Raw genomic sequence first — 15,962 nt, forward strand, 5'->3', positions numbered from 1 at the left:
CAGGCTGAGCAGGTTCTCTGCTGAGACCTGCTGGGGATACACAATGAGACCTTGTCAAAAGAGAGTGAGCATCTCTGTAAATGTCCTATTTGTGCATTGACGTGCTTTTGAGTTTCATAGACAGGAAAACCTAAAGGTCACTTTGCAGTGCCACAGGCTTTCCCTGCTGAAGGAGTTATATCGGTTTTGATAAGATCACAAAACATGTAAGACAACTTTAAAATGTAAAGACACCCCCACTACCACCACATGCTTTACACTGAGTATTCCCAAAGCTGAGAAAAATGCAAGGAGGTATGATTTGGAAATTGATGTCCAGTTTGGGCATTTTTTTTTCTTCAATAGGTGCCCCTCACATCTGAAAATGCAGATGATAACAAAATGTACCCACTTTGAACTCAGCTGTGGAAGACGAGTACTGACATGGTTCAGTTTGCCTTTTTTGTTTTGTATTTTTCCCCTACTAGAAATATTTCCCCTACTGGAAATACATAACTGAATTAGGACTCAGTAATTGTTTTGGGGCAGTCTAAATAGGCTTATACCATGGTTCTGAAATTAATAAAATTTATTTTTATTTTTACTAACATCTTTTATGCAGAGTGGTGGCCTCATAGCTCAGAGAAAATATCATTTTCAAAAGTCCAGTTATTCAGTGAGTGTGTTGCTTTTGTTGTTGCCATTTGTTTTTTATTTGGATTTATTGAGAATGATGGAACAGTTCTGTGAGCACAAGTGCACAGCCACTTTGGGGCAGAACTGCTTCAGGAATTTTGCTTGTGGAGAATAGGGAGCAGGGAATGCTGCTGCAGTTCTCAGGTATACAGGGTTTTAACCTCTCAAAAGGCCTCAGCATGCAGGGAAAGGATTGCTGATGCCCTCAACATTACTGTCTTGATAGTTGGTAAAAACAACAAGAATAATAAGATCCAACTATGTGTTCTTTTTAAAAATTCTTATACAAATAAAAGAAGCTTACTGAGGAAAACTTGAAAGTGATTACAAAGTTGATGTTTTTAACATCTTTTTAAAAATACTATTTTTTGTATATGTAATGAATTCCCATGTGGGTGGTGGGAATCAATCCTGGACCTTTTGCAAGAACAAGTGCTCTTCCCTTAACCACTGAGCCAATTAACTCATTAGTGTACTTGTCTGTTTGTTTATTTAGTTATTATTTTAGCTTTTCCAGACAGGGCTTTTCAGTGTAATAGCCTGAGTTATCCTGGAACTCACTTTACTGACCAGGCTGGCCTGGAACTCACAGAGGCTGGTAGATCTCTGCCTCCCCAAGTGCTGGGATTAAAGGTGTGTGCCACCACTCCTAGCTTACTTGTAGTTTTTTAAAACCACTTATTTTCTGGAGATAATTACTGTGGAAAATTTAGTATTTTAGCATTTGTGTGTATATTCTTTTTTTGTATTACATACTGAGTGCCAGCATGATCCAAGTACTATTTTCTTGATTTTACTTCTTTTTGTGGGAAATGTTGAGATAGAGGGTTTTTTTTTTGTGTTTTGTTTTTTTTTTGTTTTTTTGTTTTTTTTTTGTTTTTTTGTTTTTTTCCGAGACAGGGTTTCTCTGTGTTAGCCCTGGCTGTCCTGGAACTCACTCTGTAGCCAGATTGGCCTCAAATTCAAGAGATCCACCTGCTTCTGCCACTTGTGAGCTGGAATTAAAGGTGTGTGCCACCACTGCCCTGGGCTCTTTTTTTTTTTTTTTTGGTACAAATTCTTAAATACTTTTTTCCCTTCCTCTCAGAAAGCACAGGAGTATGGCTATGACCAATCAATGATGGCACGATTCTGCAAGCTGCTTGAAGAGAATGTGGAGCAGAACATGATTGGCAGGCTGCCGATTTTACAGCTTACCATTCAGTACAGGATGCATCCAGACATATGTCTCTTCCCTTCTAATTATGTTTATAACAAAAACTTGAAAACAAATAGGTAGGTATCCTGTATTGCTTGTAAGCTTGTTCTGTTTGGAGGTTTAGCTGTTTATAAAAGAAGTCTTGGCCTAAAAAGCATAAATCATGCTAGCTGTGTTAGCTGATGTGGGTGATCCTGTTACTTGGGAAATTGAGGCAGGAAGCTTGTTGAGAGTTAAGAGGGCCAGCCTAGGCTGCAAAGTAATACCTTTTTGGGAGGTCGATCAGCTTAAATCATGAATTTAAAATGATTTTTCTCTAATTATAAGTGCTATTTTGATTATATTAAATACATGCCTTTAATCTCAGCAGTCAGGAGACAGATGTAGGTTGATCTCTGAGTTCATGGTCAGCCAGTGCTATACACACAGTCTTGAAAAAGAGAGAGAGGCAAAAGTCACCAGTATTTAATATAACTCAGATATAATCATTGATAACTTCATGACCTGTCTTGTGTTGGTGCTGCCGGGGATTGATGCCTAGCTCTTAGCCATATTTGTGTGTTTGCTCTCTCTGGAGGCTACACCATGTTTCCCCAGCCCTGGTTGTTTAATCTCATGTGCTATGTTATGAGCTCTTCATTGTAATTGTGTAGATCACCTTCCTTGGTAGCAGAATGGAAATAAAATCCAGTTTAGACTTTGCACTGCTATGCATCTGTGAAAGACCTCTTATCCCTTAACTTTTTCCTGGTTCTGTCTTACACAGAAAAAAAGTTAATGTACTTTAGAGCATGTTTTCTGAATGTGGTTGCTTTTCTACAGAATGACTGAAACCATTCGGTGTTCATCAGAGTGGCCATTTCAGCCCTACCTGGTGTTTGATGTTGGAGATGGTTCAGAACGACGGGATAATGAGTATGTTTCCTCTTCCTTTGTTTTCCAATAATGGTCTCAGAATTACTATGTTATAACCCTTTCCCATACATGTCTCTCTAGTACTAGGGCACAGTCATTTTCACTATCTGTGTTGATAGTTTCACCGTTTCTGTGTTTAATTAGGCAATACTCTCAGGTGACCAGAAGTCATAGTCAATTGTAAGGTGATTGTGGTGTCATGGGAAGACAGGCATTAACTCGATAGTCATTGAGATGAGTGACTATTTCACGTGGGCTAAGTGCAGTGAAAAGATGCAGCTGAATGATTGGGCATTAAGGGAGTAGATCGTGGTCTAGTATGACCATATTTTAAGGATTTTGAGTAGTGAGGTTATGTATTGGGTACCTATAAACTGACAGCAAAGTGGGATGGTTGGTATGATGCTAGGTAGCAAATGTACCAGAGGTGCCAAGGATTGCTTTGAGTAGAGGAATTAACAGTCTGGAGGTAGTATTCATTAGAGTGTACATAAATAAATACTTCCCGGCTATGGAGAAATAGGAAAAAATGCAGATTCTAAGACCAGAATAGGAAATGAGCAGGAACATTACTTGAAGAAGTGAAAAATTCGGAGGAGTTTGCCAGTAGGATTGCAACACTGCAGGGATTGCAACTGCAAGGTTTATGTGGCACCTTCAGAAGTAGAGCAGAGGATACTTGGCGGTCTGGGCTGGGAGTACAGGTTATGGAGCCAGCAAAGAAAGTAATGGCAGGATGAGATGGCTTTTGTGCTATTCAACCCTGGTGGTTTATCTGTCTGGGTGGCATGTTTTCAGCTATGTGGTTGTTGGTTCAAACTTCAGTTGACTATAAATTCCTTTTTTACAATCACTTCATGGATTGGATAGTTATTTATATATATGAATAGTTACTATTACATCTTTTTGATACTGCTGACTGACTAAAGGGGAAAATACCTATCTATGTGCTCTTTATGGTAATGGGAAACAAACTAAATAGAATTAGTGAGCAATTATACTACTTTGAGAGTTGATGCATTGTCTTTTTTCATCTCGTTTAGCTCATACATAAATGTTCAAGAAATAAAGTTGGTGATGGAAATAATTAAACTTATTAAAGACAAAAGAAAAGATATTTCCTCCCGAAATATTGGCATAATAACTCATTACAAGGCTCAGAAGACGATGATCCAGAAGGATTTGGAGAAAGAATTTGATAAGAAAGGGTGACGTATTTTTACATGTTTTTCTGGTGTTTATCAAAGTTGAATTAGGTTTTTTTTCTTAACAGTATTGGGGTTGAATCGGGGTCTTGTACATTAGGCAAGTGCTCTAAGCATCTCTAAGCTATATTATCCAGTCTTCTTTTTTATTATTTTGTGACTGTCAATAAGTTTCCCAGGTTGCCATTGAACTTGCTATCCTCCTGCCTCAGTCCCCTGTGTACTTGGAATTACAGTACCTCCAGGCCCTGCTAAGATTGTGGTTTTGTCTCCTTACTTCTACATTAAAATTATAGATTAAAATCTGGAAGTCAGTGTCAGGTGTGTGGTAAGAAACATGTAATTCCAGCATTTGGAAGGTGGAGGCAGAACGATCAGTCAAGGTTTCCTTTGATGCCATAGTTTCTTTTCCCTATTGCTGTGACAAAATACTGTGGCAAAAGCATTAAAGGGTTTATTTCACCTCACAGTTTATTACAGCCCATCATGATTGGGGAGTCAAGGCAGCAGGACCCTGAAGCATCCAGTCAGAAGAAGAAGAGCAGTGAATGCATGCATACTAGTGATGAGCTCGATTTCTCCACTTTTACACAGTCCGGAGTCTCCTGCATAGAGAATGGTGTCACCCACACTGGGTGGGTCTTCCCAACTCAACTAACACCATCAGTAGATAATTCCCCAGAGTCTTGCTCCCAACCCATTTCTTAGGCTGTTAATAACTTTTACCAAGTTGACTATTACTAACACTAATCATCACACTCTGCTACATAGTGAGCTCAAGGATAACCTGGGCTACATGAGACCTATCTCAATGAACAAAATTTGAAGCGATGCCTTAGTGGTTAAGATTGCACTTGATGTGCAATCATGAGGACAAGGGTTCAGATCTCAGCATTTAGGGAACAAGCTGAGTGCCCAGTACACTTCTCTGTAATCCAAGGTCAGAAGCAGGCAGAGACAGGAGGATCTTTTGGATTTTGCTGGCTTCCAGCCTATCTGAGAAAGCATGAATGAGCTCTAGGTTCAGGGAAAGACCCTTTCAAAGAGTAGACAGTGGTAGAAGAGGACATCTAGCATCCTCTTGTGGCCTTTGCTCACATGCACACATGCACTTTGACTCTCAAAGACATACACACAAAAAAATCTTTTAAAATACCAAAACTAACAACATTTAAGGTTTTCAATCTAGAAACACAAAAAATTGACTTAGAGAAAATAAAAATTCTGAAGAGACTATGTATATAATCAAGTAGAACCTAGTAATCAAAACCTCCTAGTGATGAGAAACTGGGGTTAGATTTGTCTGCTGAGTTCCACCAGCCAGCGATCCAGAGTTAGCACTAACACAGCTGTGTGCCTATAATCCTTGCACTCTCGAGTCTGAGGCAGGAGGATCTATTTTTAGACCAACCTGGGCTACATAGGAAATACCCTATCTGAAAACAACAACAGAAAACCCAGTAAGTAATACTTAGGACTTTACAAAAGCACAAGAACACTTTCAGTTATTTTTAACGTTTATTTATGTGGTGGGCAGGCACATCATGTTGCGCATGTGATCCAAGGACAACTCTTGTTTCTGGGGTGGAACTAAGATCATCAGGTTTGGTGGCAAGCTGCTTTATGTGATGAGCCATGTTGCCAGCTCCAGGGACACTTTGTAATTCATTTTATGACACCAAATCCAGGAAGGTTTTATAAGAGCCATTAGGGTTGATAAACACTCATGATTACAGATGTGAGAATGCTAAACAGACAGACAGCAGCAGACTGAATTCAGTGTATATTAAAGGGACCTGTACATCATGACCAAGTGAAATTTATTATCCTAGAGTGCAGTGTTAGCTCAGCATATTAATGAAATAAGAGAAGGAAGCAGGATATGACATCTCACTCCTGGGGCCTCCATACTAGGGAGGCCAAGGCAGGATGAACAGAATGAGCTTGAGGCCAACCTGGGTTACAGAATGGAGACTTTGTCTCAAAACAACAATTAGATTGAGAAGGTGATCCATAATCTGTATCAATAGATAACAGAAAAGGCACTTAACAGAACCTATCATCTTTTACAACTGAAAAGGTTATTAGGGCTACAGAGAAAATTTCTTAACTTGATTAAAGGCGTCTGTAAAAAAAACGCATAGGTAACATTGCTCCTTGATGGTTCAGCAGTCCTTCCTGTAGACCAGGATGCATCATGAAGGATGCTTGTTATTCTTATTTCTGTTGTCCATTGCAGTAGAGATTTTAGCCAAAGTAAATGTTTTTCTTGTGTAAGTTTATAAATAATTCAGTGTGGTTTTTTTTTATAGATTCATTAATGAAGCTACACAAAGAAACCCTTAGGGGAGTTAAACAAGTTTAAGGGTCAGTATATAAAAACCTGTTGTCAGTGAGTAGTCCGCACAGGAAGTAAAAACATTCTACTTAAAATGGCACCAAAAATAACAAAATACTTAGTAGTAAATAAAACCAAGGTAGTATAAGATGTATCCACCGAAAACTACAAAGTATGTTACAAGAAAAACTTTAAATATCCAAAACACGGAAAGATGTTCATGGATAAGAAGACTCAGTGCTGTTCTCATGGCAGTTCCCAAAGAAGAACGGTGCTTTCTCTGCCAGGCTTCCAATTGCCTCTTTACAGAAGTCATCAAGCTGATGAAACTATAGAAGACTCTGAAAGGCTTAAGGCTTATGCATAGCCTCAGATTAAGAGGTGGTTTCTTTGGACTTGATAAACACTTAAGAATTGTGTTTCAAAAGATGCTAAGAAAAGAATGGAGAAAGGATGATGTGCTGACCTCAGAAGCTGTGTATCTGAAAGGACTGTCTTATCTGGAATATATAATGAACCTTATAATTCAGTCTCTCTCTCTCTCTCTCTCTCTCTCTCTCTCTCTCTCTCTCTCTCTCTCTCTCTCTCTCTCTCTCTGTGTGTGTGTGTGTGTGTGTGTGTGTGTGTGTGTGTGTGTGTGTGTGTAAAATTTATTTTTTTCTCCTGAGACAGGGAAAAGGGTTTCTCTCTGTAGTCCTGGCTGTCCTGTAACTCTGTAGACCAGGCTGTAATCAAATTCACAGAGATCACCTGCCTCTACCTCCTGAGTGCTGGGGTAAAAGGCATGTGCCACCATCACCCAACATCACAGTGAAGAGTTTTAAATATTGTTGTGTGTATTTCACAATTTTACCTTTTTTGGTAAACACGTGCCTTTCATAAACAGGCCTGCAGAAGTGGATACAGTGGATGCCTTCCAGGGCCGGCAAAAAGACTGTATAATTGTTACCTGTGTCAGGGCTAGTGCTGTGCAAGGTTCAATTGGGTAAGTAGCTCACATTGCTTTGTCACTTGTTGAGAATCAGCTCTGTTGTATAGATCCACCAGTGACTTCTCTTAAAGAGGACCCTATCATTTGCTTTATTTTCTCTTGTTCAAAACAGTGTTCTCAACCTGTGGGTGGGAATCAAATGACCCTTACACAGGGTTGCATATCAGCTATTCATCATATCAGATATTTACAATTAATGATGATAGTAAATTATAGTTATGAAGTAGCAGTGAAAATTTTATGGTCAGGGTTCACCACTACATGAGGAACTGTAAAAAGGACCACAGATTAGGAAAGTTGAGAACAACTGTAAAATAGCTTGTTTAAGGAGATGGTTTATTTTGGCAAAGTGCTTACCATACAAGCATAAGGACTTGTCTAGCATCCATGTACAAAACCATGCATGATGGTGCACATCTGTAACCCACTATACCCAGGCCAGAGATAGGCACATCCTGGGAGATTGCTGGCTAGCCTAAATGATGAGTTCAGTGAAAGGTGCTGTTTTGAAAAATAAATGGAGAGCAAGTTGAGGAAGACCTGATATCAACCTCTGGCCTCTACATTGTGTGTACATGCATACGCACAGCCTTGGTAACAGGTTGAAAGTGTCTAAATTGTGAAGTAGATGATCTGTGAGATCTGCTTTTCCTGGTGTTTTGTATGTTGACTCTTTTCCACTGGGTGTCTCTATTCAGTAAGACTGATGTTCATAAGTGTATTTTGCAGAAAGCTGTAATTCTCACATGGTACATGCCACACAGCTTTTCTAAGGGTGCGACCTTAAGTACTCTTAGTTTACTTACTGACGATGTTAAGGATGTTGTTGGGTCACTAGATTGATTTTTTTTTTTTTTCATGAAATGAACAAGTTAGAGATTTGAGATGGGTCTTTGATCCCAGCACTCAGGAGGCAGAGGCAGGTGCTCTCTGAATTTGAGGCCAGCCAGGTCTACAAAGCAAGTTACAGGACAGCCAAGGCTACACAGAAAAAAACATGTCTTGGGGGGAGAACACAACTCCCCCCCAACAAATTAGAGATTTGTTTAGACTTAAAATAGTGATTTAATTTAAAAGTTTACCATTATATATCCATTGTATTTCTGTATTGATATATTTGTGTATTTGTATACTAGTTCCATAATAGTTTATTACTTTAAATATAACTTAGTATGTTTTTAGTTTTATTTGTGTGTGTACACTTGTAGAGGCCAGTTGCTCAGAATGGAAGTTGGATCTTCTGGAAGTGCAGGAGTTGCTCTTAACTGCTAAGCTGTCTTTCTAGGCCCTTTTTAATTTTTAGTATTTTATCCAAGTCAAAATAGGAGCTCTTAACAAATATGTTAACTTGGAAGTAAAGCACTAAGGGTTTAGTTTGCTCAATGTTTTTAGTGGTATTGGCTTCTGTGCCAGGTACCCTGAGTTGGGGCAGATAGTGAGGAAGCACTCTGACTAGGAAGAAGTGGAAGGGCTCTGGAGAAGCTGCCTGCAGTACTTCCTTCACCCTCTGAAGGGATGTGATGACATTCTGCATACACAAGTAACTTTCTTGTTGTTGCTTAGATTCCTGGCAAGCTTGCAAAGATTGAATGTCACCATTACACGAGCCAAGTACAGCCTTTTTATCCTTGGACATTTGAGGACTCTGATGGTAGGTATACTTTCTTGGGGCTACAGGGAGTTCCAAGCTTATCCGTTGTTAGTTATTATGGGGTTTTGTTTGTTTTGTTTTTTTATCAAAATGGAAATAATTTCTCAATTACAAAATAAAGGTTAAGTCTTCTAGAAACTTGGCTGTGAGCTTTTGTATACAATTATATAAACTATTTGTTCTTGGTTCAAGGGAGCAAGTGTGTACACTAGGTTTTCAAGGTGACCTATCTAAAACCCTGATGTGTATCAATGACAAGACTGAAGAGGGTTTGTCATTCCACATACAAAGTGCGCAAATGTGGATATATGAGCAGTTTCTCCAGAGCGTGCAGGAACATGTGCAGCTGCCTCCTTTGGGCCCATGGGTGGCAACTCCTTGCTCTGTTATGTGAGAGATCTGTCCCAGAGTCTCTGCTGTAGGGGTTCTTAGGATGAAGGACAACGCTCTATCTTTCAGAGGGAAGATTAGTGTGTGAGTAAAGTAATCTTCAGAGGGAAGATTCAGAGTGTGAGTAAAGCTAGGTAGCATGTGTTTGTTGCTCAGCTAACTCATCTAAGGGTTACAATGTATTGGTGCTTTTGAACTTTTGGTTGTTGAATTTTAACCTTTAATGTCAAAGCTCTTTTGCCAGCCCATTAACATTTTGTTGTTTTTAAAAGTGGTCATCTGAGCCAGGTGGTGGTGGCACACACCTTTAATCCCAGCACTTAGGAAGCAGAGCCAGGCAGATCTCTGTGAGTTTGAGGCCAACTCAGGACAGCCAGGGTTGTTACATAGAAAAACTGCTGTCTTGAATAAGCAAACAAACAAATAAAATAGTCATCTGAAGAGAAGAGCCAACTCAGCTTGTTTTTCTTCCCTCTATTGTTAATAGCAGCCAAGATCATTCAGATACATTTTCCCATCTCTTAAATCTCTTAGCTTGTTTGTTTACACCTTGAAAGAAGCTGTAAAAGTTATATACCCTTTTTTTATGTCTTTTTTTAAAGTTGATAAGGAAAAACAAAATTTCATCATTAATATTGCTAAAAGATTGTTTATAACATAAATGTTGACATTTTAAAATAAAGTTATGGGAGCCAGAGACATGGCTCAGTGGTTTAAAACATTTGCTTCCTTTCCAGGGAGAGTTTTGTTCTCAGCACCCATGTTGGGTGGCAAACAACTGCCTGTAAGTAACTCCAGCTCCAGGCAATCTAATGCCCTCTTTTGGCCTCTGTAGGCACCCACAGTGACATACATATACCCATATATAAACAACTACACATAACACAAATAGTAAACCCTTACTGATAGGTTAGAGATAGTTCAGTGATGTAACACTTACCTAGCAGGCGTAAGGCCCCAAGTCCATCACCAGCAATATGCATACAGCATAAGCAAGAGAAGAGTAAAATAGAAAGATCATTGGGCTGGAGAGATGCTCAAGGATTAAGATCACGATTCTTCTTGTAAAGGACCCTGGTTTGGTTTCCAGCATCCAATATCAGCTCACAACCTCCTGTAACTTCAGTTCTAGGGACTCCACATCATCTTCTAGTCTCCATGGACACCAGGCACACATGTGGTACATGGGCTTGCATACATATAGGCAAATATCTATACACATTTTTTTTTTCTTAAGTGACAGAGAATATCTTTGGAATCTTCCCTCAGATTAAGATGTTTTAGTCCTTTGTGACTTGGGAGGCCTTTGGGAAGCCAGTAACTGCTGTGGGTTTTCTTCAAGAACAGTCATATGTGGTCAGAATTTTGCTTTCTGAAACCAAGTCTTAACTATTAGAATGTCAGCCATGCCCAGGGGCAAGAGGTAGTCTAGATCAGCTGGATGCAGAGGACAAAGGAAACTTGTGTAGTAGTGGGGAAGTCATGTGCTTACTACAGTAGCCACTGGAGGAATGTAGCCATTGTGCACTTAAGTGGGGATGATGCATCAGAAGTACAGTAGTTTTCAATTTAAGTCAACATTAATTTAAACAGCTCAGCAGAGCTGGGAACAGCCAGTGTACCCTGCGGGAGAACATCTTACTATGCTGCAAGGATGGCAGAGATGAGAGTAGAGTTTCCTTGCAGCTGTCACCAGCCCTGGTGTTTAGTTATGCCTCCTCATCACTGTGCTTGAGCTTCTCTATCACTCTTGTTTGCTGAGTGACTGGTGAATTCTTGGGAATCTGTTTACCAGACTACACTTGTTTGTTTGGAAACGGAAGTTGGACCCTTATGTTTCCCCAGCAAAATGAATGTTTCTGTAGGGTGTGATTGTTTTTCTCTCTTTGTTTCAGGAAAACCAACATTGGTATGAACTGATTCAGGATGCTCAAAAGCGTGGGGCCATTATTAAGACCTGTGACCCAAACTATAGACATGATGCAATGAAAATTCTGAAACTGAAGCCTGTGCTACAGAGGAGTCTGACCCATCCTCCAGCCACTGCCCCAGAGGCACCGAGACCTCAGGGTGGCTTGCCCAGCAACAAACTGGACAGTGGACTTGCCAAGACATCTTTTGCTGCTTCTCTGTACCATACACCCTCTGATGCTGTCACTAAGGAACCTGAAAGGCCACCTCTTCAAGACCGACTTCGAGATCCACGACTGCTTAGGAGATTGGATGCTGAAGCCAAGGGAACACTCCTGAAAAATGCACAGCCTCTGAACTCCCAGCTCCCTGGGCTAGTCCATCTCCTGGGAGAGTCTGGCATTCCTTTGTTTTTACACGACCTGAGTTTTATTGTGCCACCATCCACTGCCATCGTTGCCCCTATGAACAGCCATAGGTCTCCTCTTCAGGCTGAGCCACCACCGGCTCACCCTGCTGCTCCTTCCACCAGTAAGAGGAAGTACAGTGACCGAGACTCTGGGTTCAGTCATAGAAGGGAATCCAGGGACTTCAGTGAAGAGGAAAGACGTGGCTCTGTGACTCATCACATGCTGAGGAGTACTGACTGGAACAGGAGAAGGCTGGAACAGGAGGACAGCAGTGCTAAGAAGAGACGGTTTCTATAGTAGCTCCTGGCAGTGAGACTGTCATCCTCAGGTAGCTAGTGACACCATACACATCAGCTGGGTTTTAGTTTTGTTTCCCTTGAAGAGTCTGAGTTAAAGGATGAAAATACCTTCTAACCCTTAGGCTATTGGTCATCTTCAGTACTTTTTGCCAATTGTATACACTTGGAGAGGGCATTTGTTTACCTGTAATGTCTGTGAGGTCAAAATTCAAAACATTGGGATCTTTTGTTCTGTAGAAAAGGTCAGGTCAGGTGAATGTTGTAAAGGTTAAACTGTGAGTCTGTATAGCAACCCGAAATCCTTTTAAAATGTAAACCACATTTCCTTCCTCTGCTTAGTCATTTTCCAACAGAACAAATTTAAAGAGAGAGAGGACAGGTGTTTTCAGCCATTGTATGGTGGACAAGTTTATTTTTTTTAACAGCCTCAGTACTGGGAGTTAGCCAAGTTGGTACTAGTAGCCAGTGTCTTATTTAAAGAACTGCTGGGGGGCTCCTGAGCCTTCAGACGGCACATGTTGGGAGTTTTTGTGAGACAAGGCAGCTTGGTACAGGACATTACTATCACAAGTTTATTTACCTCTATTAGTGTATGACTTAATTTTCTTGCTAAATTTCTTTCCCTTCTCAACAGAAGAACAATTCGTGAACTGTCATTCAGATGGTCCCAATGTTTTATGAGATTGGTATAACTGGTGAGTTGTAGACATGGTTACCAAATGGAGGATTTGTACTGGCCTGGCCTGGAAGAGTCCTTTTGGATTGCTTGTGAAGTGAAGCCTTTAGGGTTGCCAGGAAAATAAAGAGTAGATGCTTTCTGAGGGATTCCATGGAAGCTGCACAGGGCAAATAGTGTATCTCAGGCAGGAAAGATACTCCGTGAGAAAGGGAAGAGTTTGTCGTCTGGGTTTCAGGACCATCTAATAGATGGGACTTGTTGTGTTGGCTCACTAGGGGCACTCAGCCTCTGTCAGACCTGGTGTACCTGTTAGAGGAAAGCATGGGGGGTCTGGAGTCAGGACGAGGGAGGACTAGCTAACCGGTCAGGTTTCCAGACTTCCGTGTAGAAGAGCGTGTGACTGTGGGGTTTCTAGTGACTACTGTACTGTACATACTGCCTATTTAGCTGCTTTGGGGCAGGAAGACATCCCTGAAAATGTTTGGAATTTTCTTTGTCATCTGTTCTTAAACAAAAGGGCTTGTGTTAGAAATTCTGCTAAAGCAGGTTTTATTTGTTAAGAGCTTTGAAAAAACAGTGTGCATTCTGCCAAGTCTCAATATTGAGTTTCCTGTGCTGTCTTTTCAGCTGGTGTCCAGACATGTACCCTTATGTCTGCTGGACACTTGTAAAACTAGGGGAGTCGATACCTCTCAGCGCTTCAGCCTCATGGCTGTACCTGGCTAGGTGGGAAGTAAATCCACTCTGGCTAGGGCAAGGATTAAATAAGCCTTCTGTATGTGACATTGGCAGGAAACCTCACTGCCACTTGATATTTTCTTTCCTGGTGTCTTTGAGATGTGCTCAATTTAGCAGGGATTTGTGAACGTGACTACTAAAGAAGGCCAAAAGTGTGCTTCTCAGGCGGGCATGACAAAAAACGGCAATGGTCAGGGCATTTCCTACTCTGCTCACATTACCACATAGATTAAGAAACAAGTTTTTAAAAATAAGTTTTTTCAAAACATTGTAGTTGGCTGCCACCCGGCGTGTGTTCATCTGTGGGCTTACTGCTAACCACTTCAGAGTATGTGAAAATTAGGAGGGTCTGGAGTTGTTTATTTTGTGAGTATAAAAAGCTACTGGGATTAGACTCTGGCCAGGGCCTTGAGTCCTTGTATCCTCCTTTCCAGCAACCAAGCCTTGCCTTAGAATCCTCTCTCAGCGGATTGTAAGTGTGTGTCGTTAGATTTGGAAACCTTATTTATTCCAGTTAGTAAAGGTATTTGCAGAAAGCATTTGCTGTGTCAGGTGGCCTTTTCCTGAAGGCACTGTCATGAGTAGTTAATCCTGACAAAATGAAAAGTTCACTTTGTCTTTTCTGTGGTTAAAAGAACATGCCCTGACTACTTTCAAAATGTTATTTCAAGGCTAATGTATTATACCTTACCTGTCTCACTTTGCTTCTCTCTTATTTACCACAGTTTGTTCAGTTATGTTTTCATGAATTATCAGGAGCAAATTTGAACAAGAACATGTGAATAATCTCCTGTAAATGAGTTTTATAACAAGAGTGTACTAAACTATTTTCTAAAATTACTTGTGCACATTGGGAATCTTTCTGTAGCTTTGTGTTTTGTATGCTCTGGATTCATAACTGTTATCTTTGTTAATACCTAAAATTTAAGAGAAAATGGCAGAATTAAAAACAAACAAAACTGGCATGGGTTAGAAGTATTATATGTTGCTAAGTTAAAGCAGAAGGTGCTACCAGGTGACCCTTTAGTGTTCAGTTCCATGTTTAATTGCCAGCCCTGCCTAGTCCCACTGTCTTTGTCCCCAGGTCCCTTTGGAATCTTTTAGGTAAGTGAGCCTCCCCACTGCCACATGGACATCCTGCAAATTATAGCAAGTTCACCATTAGGCTGGGGACCAGGAAGGTGACCTGGACAGGCACTCTGGAAATAACAGTGGAGGCACAGGGTATCTGTGTCCAAGTCAGGTGATTACAGATACTCAGACCACACACAGTGACTTATAGAATAGTGTCACTTAAAAGGCACTTGTTCTGTTCTCCATGTCTTCCTGTACCCAGGGTGCATTCAGATCACAGGGATGAAGAGAGGGTCATAAGTTTGCCCAGTAGGATGAGTGGTAGGCCATGCTCACTTCATCTGTGGAATTCGTTAGCACAGTAACTGTGCCAGTGATTGAAGTGACCAGGCATCCCTCTGGACCAATCCACAGTTGCATGCAGTCACACTACCTCCTGGGTTTCACTATTCATTGAGGAATAAATAATTCAATGTAAGATTTGGCTTCAACTACACACACACACACACACACACACACACACACACACACACACACACACACACACACACAGAGAGAGAGAGAGAGAGATACGCTTTTAGAAGTGTGTGTCCAGTGTGAATCATGTATCCTGTCCATTTCCAATGTTCTGCTCTGCTTTTGTGCCTTTTCACTTCTGTCTTTGGTTATATAGGAAAATTTGCTCTATGTTTGTTTGTTTGTTTGTTTGTTTGAGACAGGGTTTCTCTGTAGCTCTGGGTGCCCTAAAACTTGCTCTGTGGACCACCAGGCTGGCCTCAAACTCAGAGATCTACCTGCCTCTGCCTCCTGAATGCTGGGATTAAAGGCGTGTGCTGCTGCCACCGCCACCACCAGGCCAAGAATTTCCTCTTAATGTCATTTACTATATCCATGTAAAAGCTGGGAAGACTCTTTCCATTTGGAAATTTAAATAATCTTTTGTTTTTAATTATGTGAGTATGTGGGTGGGGGTAGTGGGTGTGTTCCTAGAGTCCTTGAATCCCCTGGAGCTGGAGTTACAGGTGGATATGGGTGCTGGGAATTGAACTCAGGTTTTCTGCAAGAGCAACAAGTGCTCTTCTATTGAACCATCTCTCCTTTTTAAAAAAGATTTTATTATGTATGCAACATTCTGCTTCCATGTATGTGTCTGCACACCAGAAGAGGGCACCAGATCTCATAACAGATGGTTGTGAGCCACCATGTGGTTGCTGGGAATTGAACTTAGGACCTCTGGAAGAGCAGTCACTGCTCTTAACCTCTGAGCCATCTCTCCAGTCCCTTAAATTACATTTTATTTTGTGTGTGCACACACACACCATAGTCCTTACTACTTATGGAGGTCAGAGGACAATTTGCAGGAATCAGTTCTCTCCTAAAGTGAGACGCAATAAATGGGGATTGCTAAGGAATCAGCAAGTTTGATGAGCAGATGTTTTAATGGGAAAAAGTACTCACGTGACGGAGTCAGTCCCATGCAACCAGGCG

At 40.8% G+C, this 15,962-nt stretch overlaps 1 protein-coding gene across 3 annotated transcripts in view; it reads left to right on the forward strand.

The window, feature by feature from the left end:
• Positions 1-14,365, forward strand: part of Setx (senataxin) — a 55,510-nt gene extending 41,145 nt beyond the window's left edge. For 2 of the 3 annotated variants that reach the window (XM_027423088.2, XM_027423089.2), the window contains exons 21-27: positions 1,763-1,950; positions 2,696-2,788; positions 3,832-3,996; positions 4,464-4,628; positions 7,218-7,316; positions 8,886-8,973; positions 11,259-14,365. In XM_027423088.2, coding sequence (XP_027278889.1) covers positions 1,763-1,950; positions 2,696-2,788; positions 3,832-3,996; positions 4,464-4,628; positions 7,218-7,316; positions 8,886-8,973; positions 11,259-11,981 — 1,521 coding nt within the window. In that variant the 3' untranslated portion in view covers positions 11,982-14,365. The remainder of the gene's footprint in view (positions 1-1,762; positions 1,951-2,695; positions 2,789-3,831; positions 3,997-4,463; positions 4,629-7,217; positions 7,317-8,885; positions 8,974-11,258) is intronic. The other variant, XM_027423090.2, reaches the window with a different exon arrangement.
• The last annotated feature ends 1,597 nt before the right edge of the window (positions 14,366-15,962 follow it).

The sequence above is a fragment of the Cricetulus griseus genome, chromosome 6 (assembly GCF_003668045.3).
Source record: "Cricetulus griseus strain 17A/GY chromosome 6, alternate assembly CriGri-PICRH-1.0, whole genome shotgun sequence".
NCBI lineage: Eukaryota > Metazoa > Chordata > Mammalia > Rodentia > Cricetidae > Cricetulus > Cricetulus griseus.